Source organism: Silurus aristotelis (assembly GCF_946808225.1).
Source record: "Silurus aristotelis genome assembly, chromosome: 3".
Classification (NCBI taxonomy): Eukaryota; Metazoa; Chordata; class Actinopteri; order Siluriformes; family Siluridae; genus Silurus; species Silurus aristotelis.
This window is the reverse complement of record NC_139576.1, coordinates 23,403,776-23,430,828: the sequence shown is the minus strand read 5'-3', so window position 1 is coordinate 23,430,828 and position 27,053 is coordinate 23,403,776. Positions and strand designations below refer to the sequence as shown.

At 36.5% G+C, this 27,053-nt stretch overlaps 1 protein-coding gene across 2 annotated transcripts; it reads right to left on the bottom strand.

The window, feature by feature from the left end:
* Positions 1 to 2,106: 2,106 nt before the first annotated feature.
* On the bottom strand, positions 2,107 to 22,332 carry als2a (alsin Rho guanine nucleotide exchange factor ALS2 a). Of its 2 annotated transcripts, XM_083537974.1 has the most exons (34): positions 22,088 to 22,332; positions 21,817 to 21,900; positions 20,888 to 21,036; positions 19,409 to 20,749; positions 19,129 to 19,297; positions 18,916 to 19,012; positions 18,740 to 18,817; positions 17,690 to 17,869; positions 17,364 to 17,535; positions 16,351 to 16,540; positions 16,012 to 16,077; positions 15,771 to 15,933; positions 15,320 to 15,451; positions 14,694 to 14,822; positions 14,572 to 14,595; positions 12,898 to 12,968; positions 12,321 to 12,387; positions 11,894 to 12,093; positions 11,495 to 11,560; positions 11,316 to 11,411; positions 11,067 to 11,231; positions 10,672 to 10,783; positions 10,520 to 10,597; positions 10,303 to 10,436; positions 9,862 to 10,026; positions 9,283 to 9,400; positions 8,388 to 8,545; positions 6,189 to 6,296; positions 5,782 to 5,958; positions 5,573 to 5,618; positions 5,362 to 5,423; positions 4,201 to 4,350; positions 3,988 to 4,084; positions 2,107 to 3,205 (listed from the first exon to the last, which is right to left on the bottom strand). In XM_083537974.1, exons 2-34 carry the CDS (start codon positions 21,831 to 21,833, stop codon positions 3,161 to 3,163), a joined length of 5,022 nt encoding a protein of 1,673 aa, XP_083394100.1. In that variant the 5' UTR covers positions 21,834 to 21,900; positions 22,088 to 22,332; the 3' UTR covers positions 2,107 to 3,160. The 2 variants fall into 2 exon arrangements, with proteins under 2 accessions (XP_083394100.1, XP_083394101.1); XM_083537975.1 differs by lacking the exon at positions 14,572 to 14,595 and having other exon boundaries at positions 22,088 to 22,315.
* Positions 22,333 to 27,053: the final 4,721 nt, after the last annotated feature.

Genomic DNA, 27,053 nt, shown 5'->3' with positions numbered 1-27,053 from the left:
TTCTCAGTATAAACAGGGTTACAACTAGTTATCACTTCACATTTTAATTTTGTCCCCACACAAGTATGACATTTGACTAGTACCTTTTTTCTGACATTTACACCCTTACTATCATTCAGGAAACATACAAAAGGAAAATATTTTTAGCAAAATTTGACTATCCCAGCTTCCTGCCGAAAAACAAAAAATTTTAAGAACCAACAAGGCAACATATAAAAACAATTCTCACTCAGACTTTTGTTCAGAATATTTATTCGTCCAATAATATATTAATTCAATAAAAAAATCATTCTAATAAAAATAGATTAAAATATTACAGTTTTTCCCTACAAGTTATAATGACTGTAGATTATCTATACATAATTATTAAATCCCTCATCACTCTAATGTGAGTGTCTCCCTGAAAAAGATATGTATGTTTCCTTCTTCTGTATCAACAGTATGCATGTTGCATAGGGTAAAGAGAGGAACAATACAATCTTATTTCGATGAATACACTGCCAGTTTTTGAACACTGCATATTTTTTGCATGGTCACAATTTAAATATTACAAAATCAGATTTTTTTAAACACATTTAAATTTAAAAGTTAACACAAACAGTTTTACCTCCCAGTACTCCTGCATTTAATAAAGCACTTCCTTAAAGTCTCCAAAAGATCTAAGAATAAACACTATAATCAGGTTTTAGAAAGATATATATATATATATATATATATATATATATATATATATATATATATATATATATATATATATATATATATATATATATTCATATTCACATTCATTTTCTCCCGCTTATCCGTAATTCGGGTCGCGGGGGCAGCAGTCTAAGCAGGGCCCCGCCTTCGACTGCTGCCCAATCCTCACAGCACCGTCCCTTACGGTCCCTCCTGCAGGTGGTGAGCCCACGGGAAGATATATATATATATATATATATATATATATATATATATATATATATATATATATATATATATATATATATAATTTTAATTGCTGCTCTATAATATTTTGTTTGGTAATTATACAATTTAAATTAAGTAAAATATATAAAACCTGACTAGTAGTGTATCCATCCCAGTATCAGTAAGGAGACAATTAACAGTAACATTAAGTTAACATAAAACATTTTAACAGAGACACAGGCAACTGCTTTGTCAGGTTTGTGTGTGATAGCAGGTTTGCATGACTGGAATACTCAGTTTTCCAGGTATACCTGCCGTGTTTTTGATTTGTCAGATATGTCATTCATGTGGAAAACAATTTCTTTGCAGTTAAACTAAGAAAGTTTAGATATACAAATACAGCAGACATGCACACCCAGAAAACACTTGCAAGCACGCATACAAAACTGGCCACATCACTAGAAACATTTGTACACCGAATATTTTGTTGTCCTTTTATTAATCAAAAGATATTCTCCTCTCTCTATATATAGCCTCAGATACCTCTGGCCTCATGGTCTTCTGCTGTTGTGCATTTTGGAATACTATTCTTCTTAATACGGCTGTAAAAGGTGATTATTTGAGTTACCGAAGAATTCCTGTCAGCTCCAATTAGTCTTGTTATTCTACTGTGACTTGTCTTGATTTAAAAATTTCATTCCTCAGAACTTCGTCTCACAAATAAATTTTTTTTGTTTTTTTACATGAAAAAAAAAACATGAAAGAGATAATCAGCAGTTTCCCATTTTCTGATGTTTGCTGTGAAATGACTAAGTCTGCATGATGGTTACTTGAACGAAAGATCTGGGGTTTCCTACTAAAGTGGCCAGTTAGGAAAGCATGTTTATAGGTTAGATTTTCAGTAGTCATTCATTACATAAAACAGACAATTGTCAAACAGACAAAAATCCAGGAACAGATACAAACGTGTAACCATGCATTAACAACATTCTCTGCTTAATTAAAAGACATTGTATTAAAATACAAACACAACCAGAAAAGGAAAAACACCATAAAATGAACACAGAAACAGTAACAATAGTGTGGGGTGCTATGTATACAGAATATCCGGATAGCACGATAGACCAAAACACTTATAGGGATAATACAGTACAGTACTGTATACATAAAATAGCATTTTTGGGGTGAACTGAACTTAACCACCGTGATAAACAGATTACTGTATATTCTAGCAAATCCTTTTTAGATTAATAAGCAATAAAGTCTGTTTTAAAACTGATAAAAATGTCATTGTCTACAATACAAATATGTATCCAAAATAAATTATCCAAATGTAACCACTTGATATTTGCAGACCTAATAAAAAATATAGAGGAGACCCAGCACAATTTTAACCTTTTTGAGCCCATAACGATGATGGGATGGTATTAGGTTACTACAGAGCTCAGCTTCAACTGCATTTTGCATTCTATTTTAACAAAACCAAGAATGTGTGTGTGTGTGTGTGTGTGTGTGTTCTGCCTCAGTGCAATCACTGTTTGTTATGCTTAACAGTTTGTGAGCCACTAAAGCAGGAAAGTACAAATGTTACATCTCAAACTCGTGCAAACAAAAGGAGAGTGCCCAATCTCTTAACAATTAATGTAAAATACTTGTCTTTTTAACTTTTGTGTGACAAACATCTACGGAAGGAAATTAAGAGTGTCAACTAGAAATATTAAGATAAATGTGTGTGAGGAAAAAACACTCAAATTTTATCCAGCTGTCTTTTTATGCAGATGGTCACACATAGGTGACACACTAAAAAAAAAATCACAGTTTCATGCATAGTTTAGAAGAAAAAAAGTAAAAATAAAAAAGTGTCATGCAATTGTACTGAATGTCCCCTAATGCACTAATAACTGTTTCATTAGATAAAGTAAGTAGTGCTACAATACAGTGTAGGAGGAAAAAAAAACATTATGCAGTACAACATTAATCATTGCCGAAAAGCATGAACTCTGACACAGTAGTAAAATGACTCATTTTTTCAGTTAAATAACAAACACCAAAATATTAAACAAACTAGTTCCTTATAAAAATGTAATTAGTTTAAAAGCAGTAATGAAGGTGCATGAAAACATGTCAGTGTTCTCTGCTCCAAATCTATGAAACAGTTTCCAATCTGAATCATACTGTAGAATGCACTGCATCCAAAACACTGTCCAAAGACTAAAGCTGTCTTAACATACACCTGTAAAAAATGTGGCTTCTACATGCCTGTAGGTTTCTCTCTTTGGATCTGGCAGTAGCAAGCCTGCAGTGATAGAATGAATGTAGAGATAAGATTAATAAAAAAAAATGGAACAATCACCTTCATAGCCGATCTAAATAAAAAAAAATACAATAAATAGTAGACGTTTAATTTCAATTCAACAGCGCAAACTGTTTTAGGATGCTGTCTGTGGTTTGTATTTTAACTGCATGTTAAACACAATTTTTGACAATTCCTCCGAGAGTATATTTGACAAACTTCACCAGAGAATGAGCTGTAAACATATCAGTGAACATATCTTTTAAAGGCTAGCATGATCGAAAGCATTTAAAAAGTGATTTTAATCACAATAAAAAAAATATATATTGAGTCTATTTGCATATAAACATGCAAGCTACAGATATTGGATTAGTGCATCTGACCGGAGACATATTTAAAAAAAAGTTTAAATGCATGTGGTTGAAATCTTAATTAGGATTCAATTCACAACAAGATGCATGAAATGAGAAAGAGTAAACAGGGCCAAATGTTAATTAAGAACAATTTTGCAGTGGTGAAATATCGCCTTTAAAAACTCGATTTAAAAGTGTCTATAGAAACTATTAAATAGAGTGCTTTCTTTGTGTGTTGTACTTCCAATTTCTTGTCTTTGTGTGTTGTACTCCTAAATACATCATTATGCCATCATGTTTGGTTGTGTGTATACTGCAAGGAGGCTTTCATGCATGAAAATACTAAATAATAAAATAAATGTAAATCTTATCTATATTTGTGTATAATGCATGTGGTGGCATGTCTGTGGAGATGTGGTGATGCTGTCATACTTTGAGAGTGGTGAACATGAGTCCGAGCTCTCCATGCTGTAGAGCAGGATCCATGAAGTCCTCTATGAGACTCACTTCAGAGCCAAGGTTTCTGATCCTGAATTCACATATAGTAGGATATCACATGTAGGAAATGCACTTAACATGACTATTGTAGTAAATTTGATTTTGAGCAACATGATAGAACTGGAGGCTGTTGTGTATTAACCATACCTTGCACGGAGAACTATGTAGAGAAAGACTGGAAAGAGGTCATCCATACACCACAGGAAGTCCTGACCCAACAAGGTTTGCACTTCCTGTGTGAGGTCCTCAAAGGTCAGCTGTATGACCTGAAGCTTATCGGCAGGAGTGAAAGTTGTGCTGAAGAAAAGAGACCAAAATGGCATCACAAATAAGATAAGCTACAAACAATGCTTTCAGCATTCAGGTGTGTTAACACAATGCCAAGAAGGGAAAATCAGCAATCATATTAAAGAAGCAGTTGTTGCTTTCCAAAAATCTAGGAAGCGTTGCATGGCCATTTGCAAAAAGAAAAATCCAGCAAGTCCAAAATGCTACAGTTCACAAAGGAAATCATTTAAGTCTAAAGAATTCACCCAAATTTACCCCAAGGTCAGATCGTGCAATGCTTAGAGAAGTTGCAATAAAATCCCAAGAGTTTACAGCCCAGATTCTACAGGCCTCGGTTAGCAAGTTATATAATGAAGTTCACGACAGCACTATTAGAAAAAGACTGAACAAGTATGTTTTTTAGAACAGCTGCCAGGACAAAGCCACCTCTCTCCAAAAAGAACATGGCAGCATGGCTTCGATTTGCAAAGTTGCATCTGAACGAACCACATGACTTCTGGAACAATCTGTCCTTTAAACAGATGAGACCAAAGTGGAGATGTTTGGCCATAAAAGGCACAGTGCCACGTTCAGTGAAAACCAAACACTAGTCACATATCAGTCTAAACACCTCATATCAAATGTCAAGCACAGTGAGGGGTGGATGATGATTTCAGCTTGTTTTGCAGCCGCAGCACCTGGGTAAATTGAGCTGTGCATAAACAAATACCCATAAACATCAACAATGAGCCAAAATTCCCCCACAATGATACAAGTCATACAAAATGCGACTGCCTCAAGTTATTACTGCTAAAGGTATTACAAGCTATTGAACCACAAGGTGAACTTAGACTTGCACACATAGATTCTCTATTTCTGCTCGATTTTTGTAAAAATAAATAATGATACTGCTTAATGTCACGTGTTGTCGTTCATATGAGGTTGTTTTAACATGATTCTAGAATCTGATAAGCACCAGATTGTATATTTCATTTCCTGTTATGTGAAACCATATAAATTGCATAGGTATGTGTCTTTTACCTGATCTGTTGCAGTGTCTCCACAGCAGTGGCAAAACAAGCATTTATACTGCTAGGCAGCACCTGTAACATTTTTTTTTACCAAGAATTTGGTATGCACAGTTTAAAATTTGCACATTTATTATGAACATATATTTTGCCACAATTTAAACTGTTTTTTTTTTTTATTTATTTATTTATTTATTTATTTTTGTATAATACTTTATACTCACATCCTTTATCTCTCCTAAAACAGAAATTGAGACTGGCCAGAATTTTCTGAAAAATTAAAAAGAAACAAAAGCAATGAATGTACTCTAGTTCATGACATATACTATACATAGTGGACTGTCTGTTTAAGAAAACATCAGTGAGTAATCACTGTAATGACAGGGTGTCCACTTGACCGCATGCGTGTAGTGCACTTGTTTAAATCACTCACTGAGGCACACCCAAAAAGGTGAGCAAAGACAAGTCAGGCTGTTTGTTGAGGCGCATCACACACTCCCAATACACCTCCTCCTCCCTCTCACTCTCTTGTGTGTAAAGTGTGAAGAGAAGAGGATAGAGACGAGGTAACAAAACAGGAAGCAGCAAAGTGGTGCAACTGACAATCCAACTGCAACACAAACAAAATACACAGTATACATACAGCATATACATACTATATATATATATATACTGTAAATCTACTACATAGAACAATCAATGAATGTAAATTCATAGTCAATTCTGTAACTCTTTCACTGTTCAGTTAAAAACTACTAAACCTTGGATATCATTTAAATGCTGGATATAATTTTACACTACATGGGCTATAATATTCTTAAGCACATTTGTTAGTCTTACCCCTGCTGGTTGGAGTTTGAGCATGTGCTGCTGCTCAGAGAGTCACTGGCCTTCCTCTCAGAATCGGGGATAAAACCACCCTCTTCTGGAAGACCAGGAAACAGAAACCTGGAAGAAATTATATGATTTCAAACAATGAAGTATTTGTAAATGAGAGCATGTTACAAAGAAGAAACCTTGAATCTGAACAACTTTGATAAATGAATTAACACCTGCTGACCAATCAGAAAGAAACATGATCTGGTTTAAAACTAGATACCTTGTTATATAAGTGAATCTAATGAAAGCCTTAGAATAAGAGTACATCATATTTTAATTACAAAAGTGAAAACATGCTACAGGTCCATGGTTCCTAAATGTCACTTCTACTGCTACCTTGAACTACATACATTTCTGTAAAAACAATTTGCAATCAACAATTCGAATAAAATGAAAGAAAAAGTTGACTCACCCTTACTTTTGACTCACTTAACATATGAAATGATATCATTAATAATAATATTTTAAATTTGGCTGAAACATTTCCTCGAGTAATTCGAATACAAAAAATCACGAGGCAAATAATTTTTTCTTGATGCTTTGTTTAGTCCATTTAACTACACACGGAGCACTGTTTCCTGTCGCGCCACTCGCTAAACTCTGTAGCGCTCTGGAGAGAAATTACAGAAGGGAACGCGACGGAAACAGCAAGGGGTGAAGAGAAGATTCATATGGGAACCTGTTTTTGCCACCTAAAAAAAAATGTATCGCCTAATTCTGACTTTTTTCAATTGCAATTCTGTTTTTGTTTTTTGTTTTTTTGCCAATCGGGCAGCGTCACCCCCTTGACTACAATCAGTAAAATCGCATGGTATCAAACTCTTAGATCCCTGGAGAGAATTCTGTCTAACAATCAGCTCTGGAGAAGACAGAACAAGACAGATGAAGCAGAGGTGACCTCGTTCATAGACCAACAGCTTCAAACTTTATGCCAATACCATGGTTACTGGTGGATGCACTAAACATTTTGGATGTTTACGAGAAATAAAGTCGCAGCTGCGAGAACATAAGTTACTCAGAATTGTGAGAAAAAAAGTCGGGAATTAGGGAATCTATTTTTTTTCTGTGGTGAAAACGGTGTTTTCAGGCCAAAGAGAACGACAGAAAGTTTCCAAGGTTTGGAATCATTTCAAACTAAAATATAAAGAAATCACAGTACAGTGCTTTTTTTAATAGTAACCTGAAATTTTATATATTTTTATTTATGACTTTTTATTTATATATTTGTTTTTGCATTTTGTAATATGGCAATTGAATGCACTCAATGGGTTTAGTTTTCACTGATATCCTTGTATGCAATTTCAGCAATAAAATTTACATTTTTACATTTTAAGAGACCCGTTTTCACACTCGGATCCAGTGTTGTAAACCAGAATAACGTCAATAATCTTCATTTGCCTTAGGACAGAGGACAGGAGCTTCAGCAGAAGCACAAACCAGAAAACGGGTAGAATCCATAGCATAGGACGTCCAAGAATTATCTCTAGTGCAAACTGTAGATTGAACAGTAAGTGTGCGGGAAAGGGGCCTTAAAAAGAGGAGTGTAGATTGGAGACAGGTGTAGGTGATTAGTAGGGAGGCAAGGCTGAGCTAATGTGCTGAGTGCAAGAGGGAGGCGTAGCTGGTGGTTCCCTGACACCCGTCTTATTTTCTCTTTTATATTTAATATTGCACTTTAATAAAGAAAAAGTCTCCTTATTTGTCAATTAATAGAATAATTGTTTGAATAATCGGTAGAATACTCACTTACTAAAATAATCAATAGCAACAGCTCTAATTTGAAATATATAAAAATATAATACAGTAATCCCCTGCTTTATTGCGGAATTGCATTTGCCACATATCTAATTTGTTTTGCTGATTTGCTGAGTCTCTCGCGGATAGCACGATAGATAAAAAAAGGGAATTGTTTTTTGAGTTTTGAGTTTCATGATGAAATAATGACATTTATTGCAATAATGAAAAAAAATTATTTTTTTTTAGGTGGCGTCCGTTTATCGCGGTTTTTCGTTTATTGCGGGTGGTTTTGGAACGTTACCACCGCGATAAACAGGGGATTACTGTATATGTAATTCAGACAATCCCCTTCTCATATTTAAATCCACATCTAAAATGTACAGTGTATGGTTCCTGGCATTCTATGAATCACACAGCAGTTACCTGATCAACTGAAATATGCGTTCGAGGTAGGACTGGATCTCCTCTACAGCCTGCTTTAAAAGCCTTCTGTTAGAGCCCACGCCTACATACGTCATCCTGTACACAGTGACCAAGGTCTCCAGCAGCCAGCCCAGAGGATGCAGCGGAGTATCACATGCCTGGTAAGAGTCGACATTTATGTAAAACTGTGTTTATTTTGTGTTTGTAAACAACATTCAATAGGCCAGTGATCCCCAACCCCCGTGCTGCGGACCGGCACCGGTCCCTGGGTCAATTGGTACCAGGCCGCACAGAGAGAATACATAACTTCCATTATTTCCATTGTATTTATTATCTGATTCTGAACGATGTTTTATTTTGAAAAATTACTGGATTCTCTCCACCACATCTGTTTATGACTCACTCTTGATTCATGTCAAGATGCTTCGGTCACATGTCTTACCTCCATCCTCTACCTTCTTACAGGGGCTCCGGCCGCTAACACATAATACATTACCACTAAATTGAAACCCCCCAAGCTAACAAAATGTAAAAAAAAACAACACAGTGGATTCACGTTTATTATTATATGTAAAAAATACCAGTTTTTATGCCGGTTGTATCATTTTATTTTGTTGTATTTATCCGCCACACCTTAAAGGCCGGTCCATGAAATTATTGTCTGACATTAATCGGGTCCGTGTCGCAAAAAAGTTTGGGGACCACTGCAATAGCCTGTTAAATCTCTAAGTGTTGGAGTGACAATGTGCAGGTCTGCTTATGTAAAAAAAAAAAAATTTTAAATACTGTGCACACATTTGTATTTAATTTTATGAAGAGAACTTGTGCATCACAATATTAAACCATTTACATTCAGACACAAAAGATGTGGAATCAGTAAGAGATGTGGTCTCACCTTGAGGAGGTAACGACGGATGATGTCATAGACTTCAGCAGTAACAGGACCTACATGCTGAGGTATCATCTCTAAGCTCTCCAGCATCTTACACTGGGAGCGACTCAGAGCACCCTTACTGCATGTAAAAAACACACAAACAAACATCTGTCAACTCAACTCAACTTAACTCAATTCAAGCTGTATTTTGTAATTGTTTCACACAGTATACAAACCCCCCGAAATGTCTTAACTAACAGACATTAGACATAAATAAAGAGTATACATTACACATACAGAGTTGGATGTGATAAATATGAGGTTAAAATGTATGAACACTTCATTATAAACTTTCTTACAGCTTTTCCCATTAGGGGTCACCACAGCGGATCATCCGCATGTTTGATTTGGCACGTTTTTACACTGGATGCCTTTCCTACCGCAACTCTCCTCGTTTATCCGGGCTTGGGACCGGCACTAAGACCTCATTATAGATACAACCAAATGCATGCTCATGTGTGTGTGTGTGTGTGTGTGTGTGTGTGTGTGTGTGTGTGTGTGTGTGTGTGTGTGTGTGTGTGAGTGTGTGCGCATGCCTACCTGTTGCTCTGCTGCCTGCGGCTGGTTGTCAGTATGACTGCAATGTTCTCCCAGGCTCTATCTTTCTCTCCCACTCCTGGGGTTTCACAACCCAGCCGGTTCCAGCACTCCTCAAACACAGCTGTCCATTTCTGTTCAGACGGGACGGCATAACGACCAACCTCACTAACAAACAAGAAAAAAACACTACAATCTGGCAAGTTCAACATTATCATCCACAGAGAGGTAAATTTAGATTAGCACAGAAAAGTTTATTATATGGATAATTAAGAGATAATTCCCCTGCATACTAATTGGTATATTTTTTTATTTAACCCTTTAAAATCTATATAATTTTCCCTCAAATTTTTACTAAAGTAATCTAGGTATTAATTAGTAAAGCAGTACTAAAAATGTTAATGAATATGAACCTACTAACAAAAGTGCTAGTCAGATACTTACAAGGTCCTACTCTCTGTCTTCTCAGTCTCATATAGGCACAGCTTTGTAAAGGTGCCACTCACTTTTAGTTCAGAGCCCCACTCGCCCAGAAAGATACCATCAAATGAGTCTCCATTAGGTATGGATAAGACACCCTGTATAACACATTACAACAAAAATCGGACACATTGTACTACACAATTCTTAAGAACTACTTTGTGAAATTCAACTAATTTACCTTCCCATTTAATGTCCAATCTTCTGAAAATTCTCCCTCGAAGAAAGTGTCATCATCACAGAGCAGAAGCCCAGTCCCCTGGTAATAAATAAAAATGGCTTTATTCAACAATTGAAAACCAGTTATATGTCAAGTGAATACTTTGCACTTACCTGCATTTTATTATTGCTAAATTCTCCTTCATAATATAAACCAAACTGGGTGACAACAACCCCGGTGCCCTGCCTCTGGTCCTCCAGCCACATACCCATGTATTTTTCTCCTCTGAAATGGGAATAAAATGTACTAAAAAAAATTGTTGTTGACACAAAATCATGCAACAATAATTTTCAACAATGGGTATTTAAAGTTTGTTTAAATAGAGCTACAGCTAGCTGGTTAATGCAAAATTAAATCCCTGTTTCCTCCAGATTTGTTATGCTTGAAGGCTTTGAAAGGCAAAAGACAGCATAGCTGACATTCCATTACAGAAGCCTCTTTGTTCAACTTTAAAAAGAGAACACCATTAAAAAAATCTAATTAAAAAAACGATGTAAAGTTCACAAACTTTGTGATGTTGTCAAATACGCCATAGCCAGTTTTCTTGTCATGGACCCACTGGCCAACAAACACACTGCTGGCGAAAGAGGCCAATCTGCCACTACTCAGCATGCCATGGCCATGACGTAGGTTCTCCTGAAATGATCCCTCATACACTTCACCTGTAGCATACCTGAGCACAGGAGACACACTAGGTCAACAACACATTCCAAAAACAAGCGAGCAGCAAAATGACTCAACATAACAGGCATATTACCAATATGTTCCAAATCCATGCATTTTGCCTTCCTTCCAGTGGCCTTTGTAACGATCATACTTGTTGGACTTGTTGGGCATCACACAGTCTCCAAACCTAGAGACAGAAAACACATGATGACGGAACATGATGGAACATCCCATTTTTGTGAATTAATATTATTAATTTGATCTACAGACCCATCCTCCAAGCCATTTTTAAACGTCCCACAGTAAACTCTGCCATCAGGCCACTTCAGAGTGCCTCTGTTGAAAGAGAAATGAAACAACGCTCAATAACAGCTGAAGACAGTGGTTCTGTGGACTGTACCATTTGGTTTGATTTTAATGTGCTATATAGTAGATTGCAAAAAAAAAATTAAGTCAAAGTGAACTTCAGCCAGGCAGTTGGTAGCTCTGATAAGCACAATGTTTTTATCTATTTGTTATAAAAAAAACCTATCTATTTTAAATGATCACGAAAAGCCAATTTTTGCATTTCAGCTCCTGAAATATACACTGGACTAAAGATACATAGCAACCTATAATATCACTAGGTCATAATGGATAATAATAATGTTGCAGAAGACATGAATATACCTGCCATGAGGCTTGCCTGAGAGCCAGCGGCCATCGTAGGTGGCATCTTTGAACCTGCATTCTTTAGTAAACATATAAGTGGCAGTACGGGAAATAGGAGGCTCTGCCCTCTGACTGCTACTCAAATTGAGAGGCTGACTATCTTGACCCACTCCAAGCACCTCTTCCACAGCCTGGTTAATGGCCCTTAGCCACTTTGCCTGATCAAAGAAAGGGAAAAAAAGCGAGAGATACAGAGCAATACAAAATACTAATTTATAAAATAGTATATAATTCATATAATGGAATAGTTTAAGATCAAATCATTTTGCCTGTAAAATACGATTGTTCAAAACGACTAAAAGCTATTTGGTAAAAACTGAGACTGAAAACAATCAGAATATTTGTGAATCATAAACAGGTTCAAATAATCAATGTTGAGTTGTACCTTCTCTTCCGATGAAGATGCCAACAAAGTAAAACTTTCTTCAGGGGTCGTTAGCTTCAGTCCAAACCTGACAATGTTATAATGAAGGGCTCATAAAAAACATTACTCTAGAGTGATCAAACTGCTGTATTCAGAGGACCACAGAACAGCCTGGGTGCTCTGGTCTCACATGTCTTGTTCAAGTTATTTGGATAATTATCAGAGAAGTTAGATACATATAATTCAAAGTAAATAGTCAATGAAATGCTGTGATCCTTCAAAAACTAAATGCACAAACCTTGAAATACTCATATATCATATCTGTTCACAATGAAAACCTGTCATGACTAAATGTCATGTGTAGGGTCATTTTTTTTAAACCATTTTATCAGAATAGGACAACCCCTTGGACTCTTAGTTTGTCATAGACTTATTTATCCTGATTCTTAATCAGTAGCTAAAGTAAAGATAACAAAAGAATGTAGTTATGAGCTTAAAGAATGTAAGCCTGGTATGTAAGTAGTTAATGCTCACCAGGAAGAGTACTAATACACAAATGTTATTGTAATGGCTAAAGGTAAGTGAATGAGTAACTTACAATCCCACATTCTCGTCTGAGATAGGTTCCACCCAAAGTGTGGCCAGAGGATAACTATGGTAAGAGGAAAACTGAGAAAAAGACAGATACCATTGATATATACATGATTCAAAATCCACTCAGAAATGTTTCCTGTGTCCAGTGCCTTGGAAAACATTGCTCAAACCCAAAATATCAGACTGCCTACCATAAGTTTACAAATAAAGAAGAATAGAAAATATTTCACTGCACTGCAGAAGACACAGCAGAAAACATTTAAGAAAAAAAAAAAACACTGTAATTGTCTGAATATCTAAACATAGGAACACCAGTGAAACTAGCAAAATGGAAAAATGGGTAACCACTCAAAGGGAACAGAGAGATTTCAGACTGTCTAAACCTGCTTTACATGAAGCAACTAGAAGAGGAAGAGAAACGGTGAAGTGATGAACAGACTACTCATTTTGGGGATAGCAAAAAGTAATCTGCTAAATGCCTGGGTATAATTATGTTTACATATAAAATGCAGACTAGCTCAGAAACTTAAAGTAAAAGTGAGCACACAGTTCAGCAGAATTACTCAATCAGTTTTCAAGATTAAGGGATGAGAAAAACAAATCAGATGGAAAGACTACAAGCCTCCAGTGTGCATAAAATAATCAATCATGAGGTTAGAGAGAAGAGCAGACCAAAAAGCTTTGGAATTACATTGAACTCTATAAGGCTTGTGCTTTTAATATAAAATGTTGTATTTTGTTAAGCAAATGTAAACCTGTAACATTCTACTACTCAATCAGAAATCATCTATGCATTACATCATTTTAGATTTTGATGTGACATACATTTGCTATACATATTGTATTTAGTCTAGCATACTTATATACAGTGCCCTTCAAAAGTATTGGAACAACAAGGCCCTTTTTTATGTGTACTGAAGACATCAGGGTGTAAAATTAAAAGGAGAAGAGTCAATAGATAATACTTTTCGTTTCTGATAAACACTTAGAACATGACACTTTTGGTGGCAGACTACCCGATTTTTAAGTAAACAGTAGTACAATAACAATAAGAACAATGTGTCTTAAAGTAAATGAATGTAAAACTTTTAATATTTAAATATATTAATATTTTGCTTGCAATAAATGCATTAAGCCGGTGACCCACTGCATTGTTCTTTTGTGATGCTCTCCCTGGGTTGTACAGCGTCGCTTACAGATGTATTTTTCCGTAAATTATCAGCCAGAAAGTGTCTGTAGTTTTCTGAATTCATTGTGATGCTACCATCATAAGTTACATCATCACAATTTATTGTCTTATATTCACCTCAAACCCAAATGTCTCCAGTGTACAAAGAATTGTCCTTTCTGCTGCATTACCTTTGGAGGAGACTGTATGTATAGTAATTTATAAATTTTGACCAACAGGTCAAAGCTTAACAAATGAGGAATTCTCAATTAAAGATATTTTCAATTAAACCAATCAGCATTGACAAGCAGAAATGCAGAGCATGCAGGCTGAATATCCACAGGCAAGCTAGGTTTTAGCTACAACATTTGCAGAGGAAAACAAAGTGATAAAGACTTGCTTAATAATAAAAAATAGGATCCTTAAATCACCCAAAAGGATAAATAAAGCCTTGAGCCAAGTCAGTAAATACAAAAAATTTTGCTGGTGGCCAATCAAAAACATACTTACAAACTTCTTAGATGGAATGGAACCCTGAATAAAAAATACAGTTGTGATGTGAACTTGAATTTAAACGCATGATGGACCACAGATGAAAAACCATGACTTTAGGCAACAGCACACATACTGACCTGTGCATGAACAAGGGCATCATTGAAGAGGATAAACCAGTTGACTGAGAATCTGCCAGCATTCTGCAGGGTCAAACCCTTATTGCTACTCTCACACACCAGTCGGCGCGGCGGCCTTCTCAGCGACTCCTTTAAAGAAGGTGAGTCAAACAAATGTAAACTGCAAAGTCTTCACAACAGCTTGATTATGAAAAGTACTTACAGTTAAATACAAAGTTATTAGACCAATTGGATTAAATGAAGACATTAAAGCCCTGTAATTTATAACAATAATACATTTCTGTTAATTAGGTTCTATAATGTTAAGATAAGAGTCAATATATTTTGCGTTTTATATATATATATATATATATATATATATATATATATATATATATATATATATATATATATATATATATATATATATATATATATATATATATATATATGCATTCTGAATAGTTCCACATTTGCCTTTATAATTGTTTGCAAACCTCTATGTTTGTTGTTACACTCTTCCTGCCTTGATTTGGATTTCTGTATTTTTGCCAGAAACATTTTTTATCGTAGAATAAATGCAAAGTTTTGCACTCTGCTGTATATGCAATCTCTTTGTAAGGATTTGGAGTAGTTTAAAAACTGACCAAGCTTTTTCCTGAAAGGCTCTTCCAGAAATTATATGTGTTCTCCACCTCTTTCCTCTGTTTGTTTAGAAGTTGTGCCAAGGTCTCATATTTATAATAGCCATCTTGAATCATTTGATATTCTGTAGAGTCCTGAAATAAAAGGGTGATATTAGAGCAAAAGTCACTATAAGTCAAGTCAAGTCAAGAAGCTTTTATTGTCATTTCAACCATATATAGCTGATGCAGTATACTGAAATGAAACAATGTTCCACCAGAACCTTGATGCTACATAAAACAACAATCACAGAAACAGAAAAACACAGGGACAAGGACTAGTAAGTGTCTTCACCACATAAGGTGCATGTGTGCAACCTGGTGCAAACAGTGCAAAGAAAACACAAGACAGTGCAAGAAAATACACAGAACACAAAACAGCTTCAGAAGCTAGAAAAGTACTTTTAGCACTTACCACATCAAAACAAGTAGCCAGTTTCAGGAGAAGTCTACTGTAGTCATGTAAGTGTTGCAGTGGCATGTAAAACAGGTTTACTAGCAAATCATTCAGCGAGACTTTCTTCTCTTTAAGGTCCAACAGTTTTTGTACCAGTTCCAGCTTTTTCCCCAAACATTCCCTGACAGGGAAAACAAAGGTGGTCAATTCAATTTTTATTAGAGTATTGAATAAATAGTGAAGTAAACATGAAACATACTGAGAGGGCTTCACCAGTGACTGGAATCCTCCCATGACAAGGAAGTTTCCTACAGAACTGCTATACCTGTATGTTGTGGTGAAGATAACAGAAACAATTCATGATTATTCAAAATAAAAGATATAAATGTATGGTGGTGACATGAGTGTTTATTTATAAGCTGAATGGAATGAGTGTCAGTTGTAAGTGCTTTTTTTCTGTCAGTGGTGCTTTGTGAAGTTTAGCAGCACAGGAACACAAATAGAAATCATCATAGTTGTCATACATGTAAAAAATAATATTTTGTATCGTACTCATTCAGGTATATGGCTGCATTGTAAACAAATTATTGATGCTTACTTTTTATAGGTGTTCAGGAAATGGTCTGTACTTTGAAAAATGGCTAGAGATTTCACGTCTCTTCTGTGCTGTAGGAAGGCACTGAGAAAGGTGGCGTGCTGCCCGATTAGATGGCGCAATTTACTGTATCTTTCTGCCATAATCCTGAACAGCTGCATAGGGGTCTGGCCCAAACATGAGCTTATTCCTTCTATAAAAAAACAAAAAAACAAAACAAATGATAACATATATAAATATATAAAATAAATAAAAGCTTTATATCAGGACTCTCTATATGGTATAGGCAGTAACATTTTGAACAATTATTTAATGTAAATGAAATAATATCTCAAACTGTATACGAGGTGGTATCAAAAGGTTTTTATACTAGTTTTGTAACACACCAACAGATGGCAGCACAAGAATGCATGCACATTCACAGGGAGCACCAACCTTCATAAGTCAGCGCTCCAAAAGACATCATCCTGTGTACCGTGTGCAAATGCTGCTATTCCGACCATGTGTGTTGCTATGTCTGCTATTTTGACCAAACTCTCCTCACGCGCAACTTTCTCGGCAGAAACAACACCATTTGACTTCCACCTTAATCGCCAGATTTGGTTCCAGGGGAATTTGCCCTCTTTCCAAATATATAAGATCCCACTTGAAAACTGCTGTTTTGACACCGTTGCAGAAAAACCAGCGCAAATTGCAGAAGGTGCTTGACACACTTTAAAAAGAAGACCTACCAGGACACATTCCAGAAGTGGCGCGAATGCTTTTAGTTCTGTATTGCTGCAGCAAGGGGACTATTTTGAAGGTGATAGCATGTAATACATACAAATAGATACCACCTCGTATGTGTAAATATTGAGAAGGAATTAAAAGTTTCAAATTTGCAACTCATATTAACTTATGTTACAATATATAATGAGATGGTTTCTTGCCAAACTGCTGCTACATTCCTGTCATGCATTAGACTCTTCAGGTTACTACACCCAAACCAAACCCTTTTTCCATGACTTGCTACACACCCCGAGCCAGTAGTGGATGCAGAATCTGGTTCTTCACTGTGCTGAGCAAGCAGTTAAACTTCCTCTCTGCTGATGCCATCTCGTGTAGAGTGGCAATGAAACCCATCACATTTCGATCAGCTAGAGCCAAACAGTTCGGTCCTCCAGCAAAAACGCCGCTCACATAGCCAAGCTGGAGGTTACATAATTGCGTTCACAAACACAAAGAAAATCAAACACAAATAACACATCATTACAACTACAGAAATGATGATTGTGTAACATTTGCTGTATAGCTCTATATTCTATAGGCTTATGAAAACACTGGAATCTCTGTATACACTAACAGTCATGAAAAAGGGCAGCAGAGTTGGTGTCTGTGTGTAGGTTATTGCATGACAGTCCTTCCATGCCTGCACCTGTTCACCAGTGTAATACAATATGGGTTGTAAGCAGTCTCCATCAGCCAACAGCACAGTGTGTGCCTGCCCTGCCGCCACATCCCAGACACGTATACCATCAGACATCTACGTCAATTTAGGAGAGAAGGAAGCAATTAAACATGTTCTACTATATTTATACACACAAACACACACATATATACATACATACATATATATATATATATATATATATATATATATATACAGGTAGTCGTTGACTTACGACCTATGCAACGTACGACCATTCGACTTTACGACCACAATCACTAGCCGCGGCGTACGTTTTTTTTTTTAACCAGCTACTGGCATAATTTCACCGTACTGTACATATAGCTTACTCTACTTATGACCAAACCGTGTTACGACCGGTCTGTCAGTCCCAATCGTGGTCGTAAGTCGGCGACTATCTGTGTGTGTGTGTGTGTGTATATATATATATATTTATAATTGTATGTATCATTTTATATATTTATATATGTATCATTTTAAAAAATATTAAAATATTATATATAATGAATATATTATATTCATTCACAATATAAATTTTTAATAAATACATTTAGCCTTATAAATCTATTTATATAAATAAATCTCCTTATAAATCTATAAATCTCCCTAATGAGCATTCCAGAGAGACAAAGGTGACAGGGAAAAACTCCCTGAGATAATATGAGGAAGAAACCAGGTGGAAAACGGAACCTGTCCTAATTTGGCTGATACTAGATTATGTGGTTATAAATAATCCCCTTCTATAAATATTTAAATATCAGTATTGTTTTATATGCAGTCTATTTTGTTGTTTAAAGTTATAAACTGTTCACAGACCTGAGTGCGAAACTATTCCTGGCAATTGCAATCTTAAAGCAACTCTAGTGCAAAACCATCCTAAACCAACAGTAATCATCCTAAACAAAAATTTTCTGTGTAAAAAAACAGAAGTGATGGGTTTAATACCTTCACATGCTGTGGTACAGTGTTGTGAGAGCTCATTTGACCCAACTGGCCTAATTTATTGCAACCCCAAGAATAAACCTGAAAAAAACATAAATATAAGAACATTGAGATCATTACATTGTAATAAGCATCAGAATGACAAAATGTAAAAATCACACACTTCACTTTGCAGTCACCTGACACTGAGCTGTCAAAGCCAAAGAATGACATGATCCAGCAGCAATCTTGATAACTTCTTTGTTGTTTAAGCTCTTTATGCATAGTGGCTGTAACCTGAGGATTATGTAGGAAAAATATTTATATAATTATATAATATTACAATGATTGCTATTGCCAAATAGTATACATATATAATAATTTATATAACAATATAATTAGATCTGCCTAACCCGGGCAAAGTGTCGCCATGACCTAGCTGGCCTTCTTGACCTCTGCCCCAAGTCCACACCTCTGTAGAGAGAGACGGTAGAAGATTCTCCTTCTCCGAGTTCCCTAAGTTTGTTGAGTTGATTCCTTTGGTTTTAGCAAGGTTGCACCGAAGCAACACAGCTGGAGATACTGCAAGGTAGAGAATTCAAAAAGGAGACAAATCTTGTGATTAAAGAGTAGCTATAAATATTTTTTAAAGTCATTCATGAGTTATTTTACAAGCGAAAGGTCTTAGAATACCTGGTGACATTAAGCCAGGTAATGATCTTCTGCGATTACCTCCATCCAAATCATCAATCCTAATGTCTGTCAGGCTGGCACTCTTCTTGACTTCCAGTGACACATGCAGACATTGGTTACCATCAGTAGAGAAGCTTTCATCAGAAACTTCCTCAAAGTTATTACATTTTAAAGGGTCACAAGAAATGACCGCGTCTTCAAACGTGTCATCACAGACAGAATCTATGACAGAGTCTTGTAACGTCATCAGTGCAATATCATCTGAAAATGAGGATTTAAAATCGTTGATCATGGTGACTGGGGGCAATGATGGGAATGTGGGTTTGTTGTTTTGGTCTGGTATATAAGAATCCTTGAGTGACGTCTGACGGCTTGGAGGACATGAACCCTTCTTGGAAAGAATCTCAAACTGTTCTGTTTGAGACTGGTCAGATATCCTTTTGAGGTAGTTTTTCAAAGCCTGCTCATCTGGATAAACAGAGCTTTTGGTTCGTTTACGACGTTGTTGTGGTCTTTCAGAGCTAGCCGTCGTAATCTCATAGGCTGGATCACTGTGATCCACTTCCTTCGCACCTACTGTGTCATCACTGTAAGATTCATCCAACGCTATTTGACTTGAGCCAAAATCTCCAGGCAGCACAATAGAACTCAGTGGGTCTTCTGCTGAGATCTCCACCTTTGGCATCAAGGCTGGAGATGCCTGCTTTGATGCTGGCTTTGTGTCTGATAGTTCCACCCCTAGTGGGCAGTAATGGTTATCAGAAATAATAACATGATCATCCTTGTCAATCAAACTATAAAGAGGCTGCTTGCACTGGCCACATGTGTCCTGGGACTGATGAGTGTATTCTGAAAGGGGTAGCGAGCGAACCAAAGCCAGGCTGTGGAACTCACCACACGCAATCTGGACCACATATCTCCCTGATAGATGCTCTACTTTCTGTGCCTTCCACACAGGGAACACAGTGGTCACCAGACCTAACTGGCAGCCACTACCCCAGGACCACACTTCATGCTTCCTTGACAGAACTAATGTGTGCTGTGCCCCACAGGCCACATCGTGGACCCGGACGAGTTCGGGAGGAATAATTTCTTCATCCACAATGTTGATTGGTGTAGGATTAGAGACAACACTTAAACCGGAGATACCACACTGGCCATGGGAGTTCTCACCCCACATGTGCACTATACCTTCCTCTGTTACAGCACCACAGTGAAAACTTCCTGTAGACACACGGACCACATGGTGGCCAGTTAAAGCACTTTCCAGCACAGGTTCAACTGTCTGGGACTTCAAGTCTTTCTTCCATGGAAGCTCTCCAAAGCTGTAGACAAGGCCACCTGGAAAAGAAGGACGTTTAACAAGTCAGTCTTTTAAACACAACTAAATTTTAAGAATGTTAATGAAATGCATGAGGTCACACAAGACCTCTCAAAATTGAGTCAACCTAAGTATAAATAAATATAACAGGTATTTACCGCTTGTAAGTAAAACTCCATGGTTGATCCCCAGTGCAGCCTGCAGCACAGGCTGTGAAAGAATTACCCTCACAGGTTTAACAGTGCATGAGTAGCCCTGCCATCTGAAGGTCACACCTCTGTTATGCGAGCCCTCCTCTTCTTCAGAACTATAAAACATTTATAAAAAATAAAAAACTAATTATACAGAATATCCACAGGTAAAACTACATAAACCATAATGTAAAGATATACACACTCTGTTTAATTAGCTAAAGCTTCCATAAAGATGTACTTTATATGTTAATATTTAAGTATTTGTTTCTTATAGATAATGCCAACCTCACTTTACAATATATGTCAACGAGAAGAAACATATCAGATATTATTTGGGTGATGGACAATTCTTAAAGTCTTGATGTGATTTTTGTAGGTATCACTGTATGACACCCAGTGCCACAGTAAATCCGAAGCCTATCCCAGGAATTCTGGGGTGGAAGCAATACAAACCATAGACTCCATACATTTACACAATTACCCCTCAGGGCAATTTAGCATTATGCTTCTGGCAGGATGGAGGAAACCAGAGAACTAAGAGGAAACCACAGAAAGATGGCGAGAACATGCAAAACTCCATATAGACCTCAAGTACAGATTTGGACCCACCTAGTGCCTATGGGGCTAATATTTCAGTTTCACTGATGTGCTTAGAAAGTGGTCCAAAATCCAAAAAATATCCGGTCAGTGGTGTGTGACGGTGTTGATAAATTGCGCATAAAACAGATACAACCAGTAATTATAAACCTGCACAAATATATAATTATATAGTAATTATAAAATGCACTCATATATAGTATGTGTACCCAGTAAGGTGGCTAGTGAAATCATAATAACAACAACATAATAATACCCTTTGGCCTATTATTCATATATGATTGGAATTCAAGTACCTCTTCTGGACCTCCATCAATGTTTCCACTCCACTGGCATCTTCACACACTTCTGGTCTTCATCTCATCGCCTTATGAACATGTCTGATGTGAAGGTGGGCCCGAAACAAGTTGATTATTTCAATAAATCACTAGATGTTTGTTTTTATCCTGAAACAGTAGTGTAATTAAACAAACTTGCTCTGATTGTCAGGGTGTATCATTGCTGCAAGTGAAAGTACAGCTCTCCTACAAAGAACAGAAAGTTAGTCATTCTTCTTCCGATACTTACACAACTTCGGAACACCATCGCAATTCCACCCTCTCCTTAGGGACCACGATCTAACCCGAGACATGTGTGAATATACATTTCCAAGAGACTTTGTTGCATTTTTTAGAAGTTTTCGAAAGTCATTGATAATACAAGCGATAACACAACCGGAATTCTACATAGTGCGATACCAGTTTTTGTATCGCACTACGCAGTAAGTACAGGCGACACACCCCTATTATTACTGCAGCATACTACCCTTACACACTAAATAGTATACTAGTGTACTGTTTAAACACAGCTACGGAAAGCGGAAAGGGACAAATGGGTGATAGTCGACTCTTGTTACTATTGTTTCATGTTGTTCTTATTTATTTGTCACTATTTATTTAATACTTTATTGTTTTTTTATTATTATAATTTTTTTTTATTATGTATTAAATATAGGTTATTATACTCCCATGCATAAAATCACACACACACAAACACACACACACACACACACACACACACACACACACACACACACACACACACACACACACAACATTTGAAACACTATAATAACACTGAGTTGATCCTCCCTTTGGTCTCAATTCATCAAGTCACTGGTTCCACAAGTTGTTGGAAACATTCGTGCGAGATTCTAAACAATCCTGGAACTATAATGAATAGACATTTGATATCCCCCAGAAACCTCCCAAGGTTTATTTTTTCATACCATTTTAGGAAGTTTTTTCTTACCACTGTTGCCACTGGCTTGCTCATTGCAGATAAACGTATATGTACTAATGTATGGCTCTAAATAAATGTCTGTTTAATCTATTTAATTCTGTGAAGCAGCTTTGGAACAATGTCTACTGTTAAAAGCAGTACAAATAGAAATAAAATTAAGCCCCATTAACCTCAGCTTTTTTTGCTCATGGTTGACATAATTGGAAGCTTATATAGCCTTCGTGTCTTGTGTATCTGTCCTACACTGTCTTGTGTTGTCTGTTTGCACTGTCTTTTGTCTGCACTGTTGGCACATGATGCACTTTTTGTGGCTAGGACAACTTGCTTTGGTCCTTAGCGCCGTGTTTTGTTATGTAGCTCTATGTTGTTTTATGTAGCACCAGGGTCCTGGATTTCACTGTCTACTGTGTCAGCTATATATGGTTAAAATTACAATAAAAGCTTCTTAACTTGACTTGCTAGTCTCTTGCTGTTACAGTTGATTCACCTGGAGTTTTGATATGTGCATATATTATATACACATATATTATATAGTTATAAATAAATTGCTTAACCAGTCACTGTATCCTTCCTGTCAGCTCAATCCAGTCAAACTAGCCATTCTCTCTAGACTCCTCTCATCAACAAGACATTTCTGTCCACAGAGCCCACACTCACTGGAACTTTTTCTTTATTGCATTATTCTGAGTAGACTCTAAAGATGTGAAATTCCTGGGAGATCAGCAGATTATGAAACTCCAACAACCATATTTTTCCCCACTCCGTTTGCCGCAAACAATAAAAGTAGCACTTGATCTATATCCATGATTTAATGGAATGTGCTGCTGCCCCATGAGTAGCTGATTACTGACACTGATAACTGCAGTTACTGGTAACTGCATGAATATGCAGGTGTGAAGGTGTTACAAATAAAGTACATGGCAAGTGTATACATGTTCAATTTCTCTTGTTGTTTTTTAATATAAAATCTACATTTCTAATTATAAATTAATATTTGCTTGATACATATATTTCTAAATATTGAAAACTTGTTTAAAGTGAAAGGTGCCAAAAAGGGTTTATGATTTTAGAAGAGTGCTCCTTTAATTTCTGAAAATGCATACAAACTTCCATAAAAAAAAATACTGGTAGGCATATTATTATAAGTATTGAGAGACTATTACCCATTAACACTTTCAGAATTATACACTACATTTCAAAATAGAGAATATAATTTGTGTATTCAACATTATAGTGTTTAAGTGTTTAAGGAATTGTACTACATATTCATTAAGAAAATGTTACATAAAGTGGGGCAAAAAAGTATTTAGTCAGCCACCAATTGTGCAAGTTCTCCCACTTAACAGATGAGAGAGGCCTGTAATGTTCATCATAGGTAAACTTCAACTATGAAAAGCAAAATGAGAAAAAAAAAAATCCAGAAAATCACATTGTCTGATTTTTGAAGAATTTATTTGCAAATTATGGTGGAAAATAAGTATTTGGTCACCTACAAAAAAGCAAGATTTCTGACTCTCACAGACCTGTAACTTCTTCTTTAAAAGGGGCTCCTCTGTCCTTCACTTGTTACCTGTATTAATGGCACCTGTTTGAACTCGTTATCAGTATAAAAGACACCTGTCCACAACCTCAAACAGTCAGACTCCAAACTCCACTATGGCCAAGACCAAAGAGCTGTCAAAGGGCACCAGAAACAAAATTGTAGACCTGCACCAGGCTGGGAAGACTGAATCTACAATAGGTAAACAGCTTGGTGTGAAGAAATTAACTGTGGGAGCAATTATTAAAAAATGGAAAATATACAAGACCACTGATAATCTCCCTCGATCTGAGGTTTCATGCAAGTTCTCACCCTGTGGGGTCAAAATGATCACAAGAACGGTGAGCAAAAATACCAGAACCACACAGGGGGACCTAGTGAATGACCTGCAGAGAGCTGGGACCAAAGTAACAAAGGCTACCATCAGTAACACACTACGCCGCCAGGGACTCAAATCCTGCAGTGCCAGACATGTCCCCCTGCTTAAGCCGGTACATATCCAGGCCCATCTGAAGTTTTCTAGATAGCATTTGGATGATCCAGAAGAGGATTGGGAGAATGTCATATGGTCAGATGAAACCAAAATAGCACTTTTTGGTAAAAACTCAACTTGTCGTGTTTGGAGGAGAAAGAATGCTGAGTTGCATCCAAAGAACAGCATACCTACTGTGAAGCATGTGGGTGGAAACATCATGCTTTGGGGCTGTTTTTCTGCCAAGGGACCAGGACGACTGATCCGTGTAAAGGAAAGAATGAATGAGGCCATGTCTCGTGAGATTTTGAGTGAAAACCTCCTTCCATCAGCAAGTGCATTAAAGATGAAACGTGGATAGGTCTTTCAGCATGACAATGATCCCAAACACAGTGGCTTCGTAAGAAGCATTTCAAGGTCCTGGAGTGGCCTAGCCAGTCTCCAGATCTCAACTCCATAGAATATCTTTGGAGGGAGTTGAAAATCAAGTGTTGCCCAGTGACAGCCCCAAAACATCACTGCTCTAGAAGAGATCTAAATAGAGGAATGGGCCAAACTACCAGCAACAGTGTGTAAAAACCCTGTGGAGACTTAAAGAAAACATTTAATCTTTTCCATTGGCAACAAAAAGTATATAACAAAGTATAGAGATTAACTTTTGTTATTGACCAAATACTTATTTTCCACCATAATTTGCAAATAAATTATTTAAAAATCAGACAATGTGATTTTCGGGATTTATTTTCTCATTTTGTCTCTCATAGTTGAAGTGTACCTATGATGAAAGTTACAGGCCTCTCTAATCTTTTTAAGTGGGAGAACTTGCACAATTGGTGGCTGACTAAATACTTTTTTTCCCCACTGTATATAAAAATGGTGGATTTTCTTAAAGAATGTTGTATATTCTGTATAAACTATAAATCACTAAAGTGTTTAATCAGAAGCAGATTTGGTAGGAGGTAGGTAAAATGCTTTTAAGTACCGGTATATATTAACAAAATACATATTGTTGTAAGTCTATTTTTATGATAAAAAAATATTTTGTTATTTAGCATAGCATAATAAGACATGACTATGTGTATGTTCATCATGGTCCAAAGCTTCATTAGTTATGACCACAATAATATTATTAATAATAATATGAATTCTATAAAATTAAAGCTGTAGCACTGGGAATGTAATGAAAAATAAGAAAGATTAGAGTCTCACAGAGTTAACGAGGCTGGCGGCAACCTTAGAAATACACCATGTGTGAAGGACGGGGGGGGGGGGGGGGGGTTCAAAGAAGGACGTTATGCAAAACATATTTACTGCAAATATACATGAAAGTTTTTTGAACAGATAGTACGTTTTAATTTCACTTCCACTTTCCGATTTTGTCAAACTCAGGGCTGTTCACTTCCCCTTGCATTATGCATACGTAGACATTCAAACATTGTGTTAGCATTTGCACATGCCCCCTGACCACTCCATGTTTGACATTATATATTATACATTTCACATGAGATATTCTCTATTAAAGGGAAATAACAGCATATATTACTAACCTGAGTACACAATTCACATTTCAGCAGCCATTTTAGTATATCTTCTCAAGAGACAGTACTATAGAAATGAAAATTAAGTAAATATTTTGGGGTTGTCAATGCAGAGCTTGTATAGCAGTACTGATTTACTGTCCTCTAAAAATAACTAAAATACAGCAATTAATGTCTAAATAGCTAGCAATACAAGTGAGTACACCCTAAGTGAACATGTCAAAACTGTATCCAATGTGTCCGTGTTTTGTGTGATGTCATTATATTTATTCCATACAGGATTGGTCAAGGCTCGGGTTACCAACAACCACCACAGGTATTGTTAATCGACAGGGTACCGGTGGAAATTGGGCTACTTTTGGCTGAAGGAGGAGAAGGAGAGGAGGAAGACATCTACAGAAACAGCGGGAAAAGTACGAGTAGGAGTAAGACCAGGAACATTGGAGGTGGTGTGGATGGAAAGAGAAATGCTGTAGGGGTGATCCTGGAGGAAGAGTACAGTAAAAATGTAATGGAATTTCTGATAGGGTGATGAATGTGAAAATGGAATTTGAAGGGGTGCTGTAATTTTATTTTATAAAAAAATGAAATATCAAATTTAAATAAGTTTTCAGACATTTTACTCGGTACTTAGTTGAAGCACCTTGGTGTGACACAGCTTTGTACACATGAATTGGGTGATTCTTTGCAATTATTCATGGC

Bases quoted from the DNA above. Each gene is read 5' to 3' on its own strand.
- als2a (XM_083537974.1), bottom strand. The intron at 16,078-16,350 runs GTAAGCATCAAT...CACAACATACAG, and splicing joins TTCCTGAACACCTATAAAAA to GTATAGCAGTTCTGTAGGAA. The intron at 10,437-10,519 runs GTAAATTAGTTG...TGTGTTATACAG, and splicing joins ATTGGACATTAAATGGGAAG to GGTGTCTTATCCATACCTAA.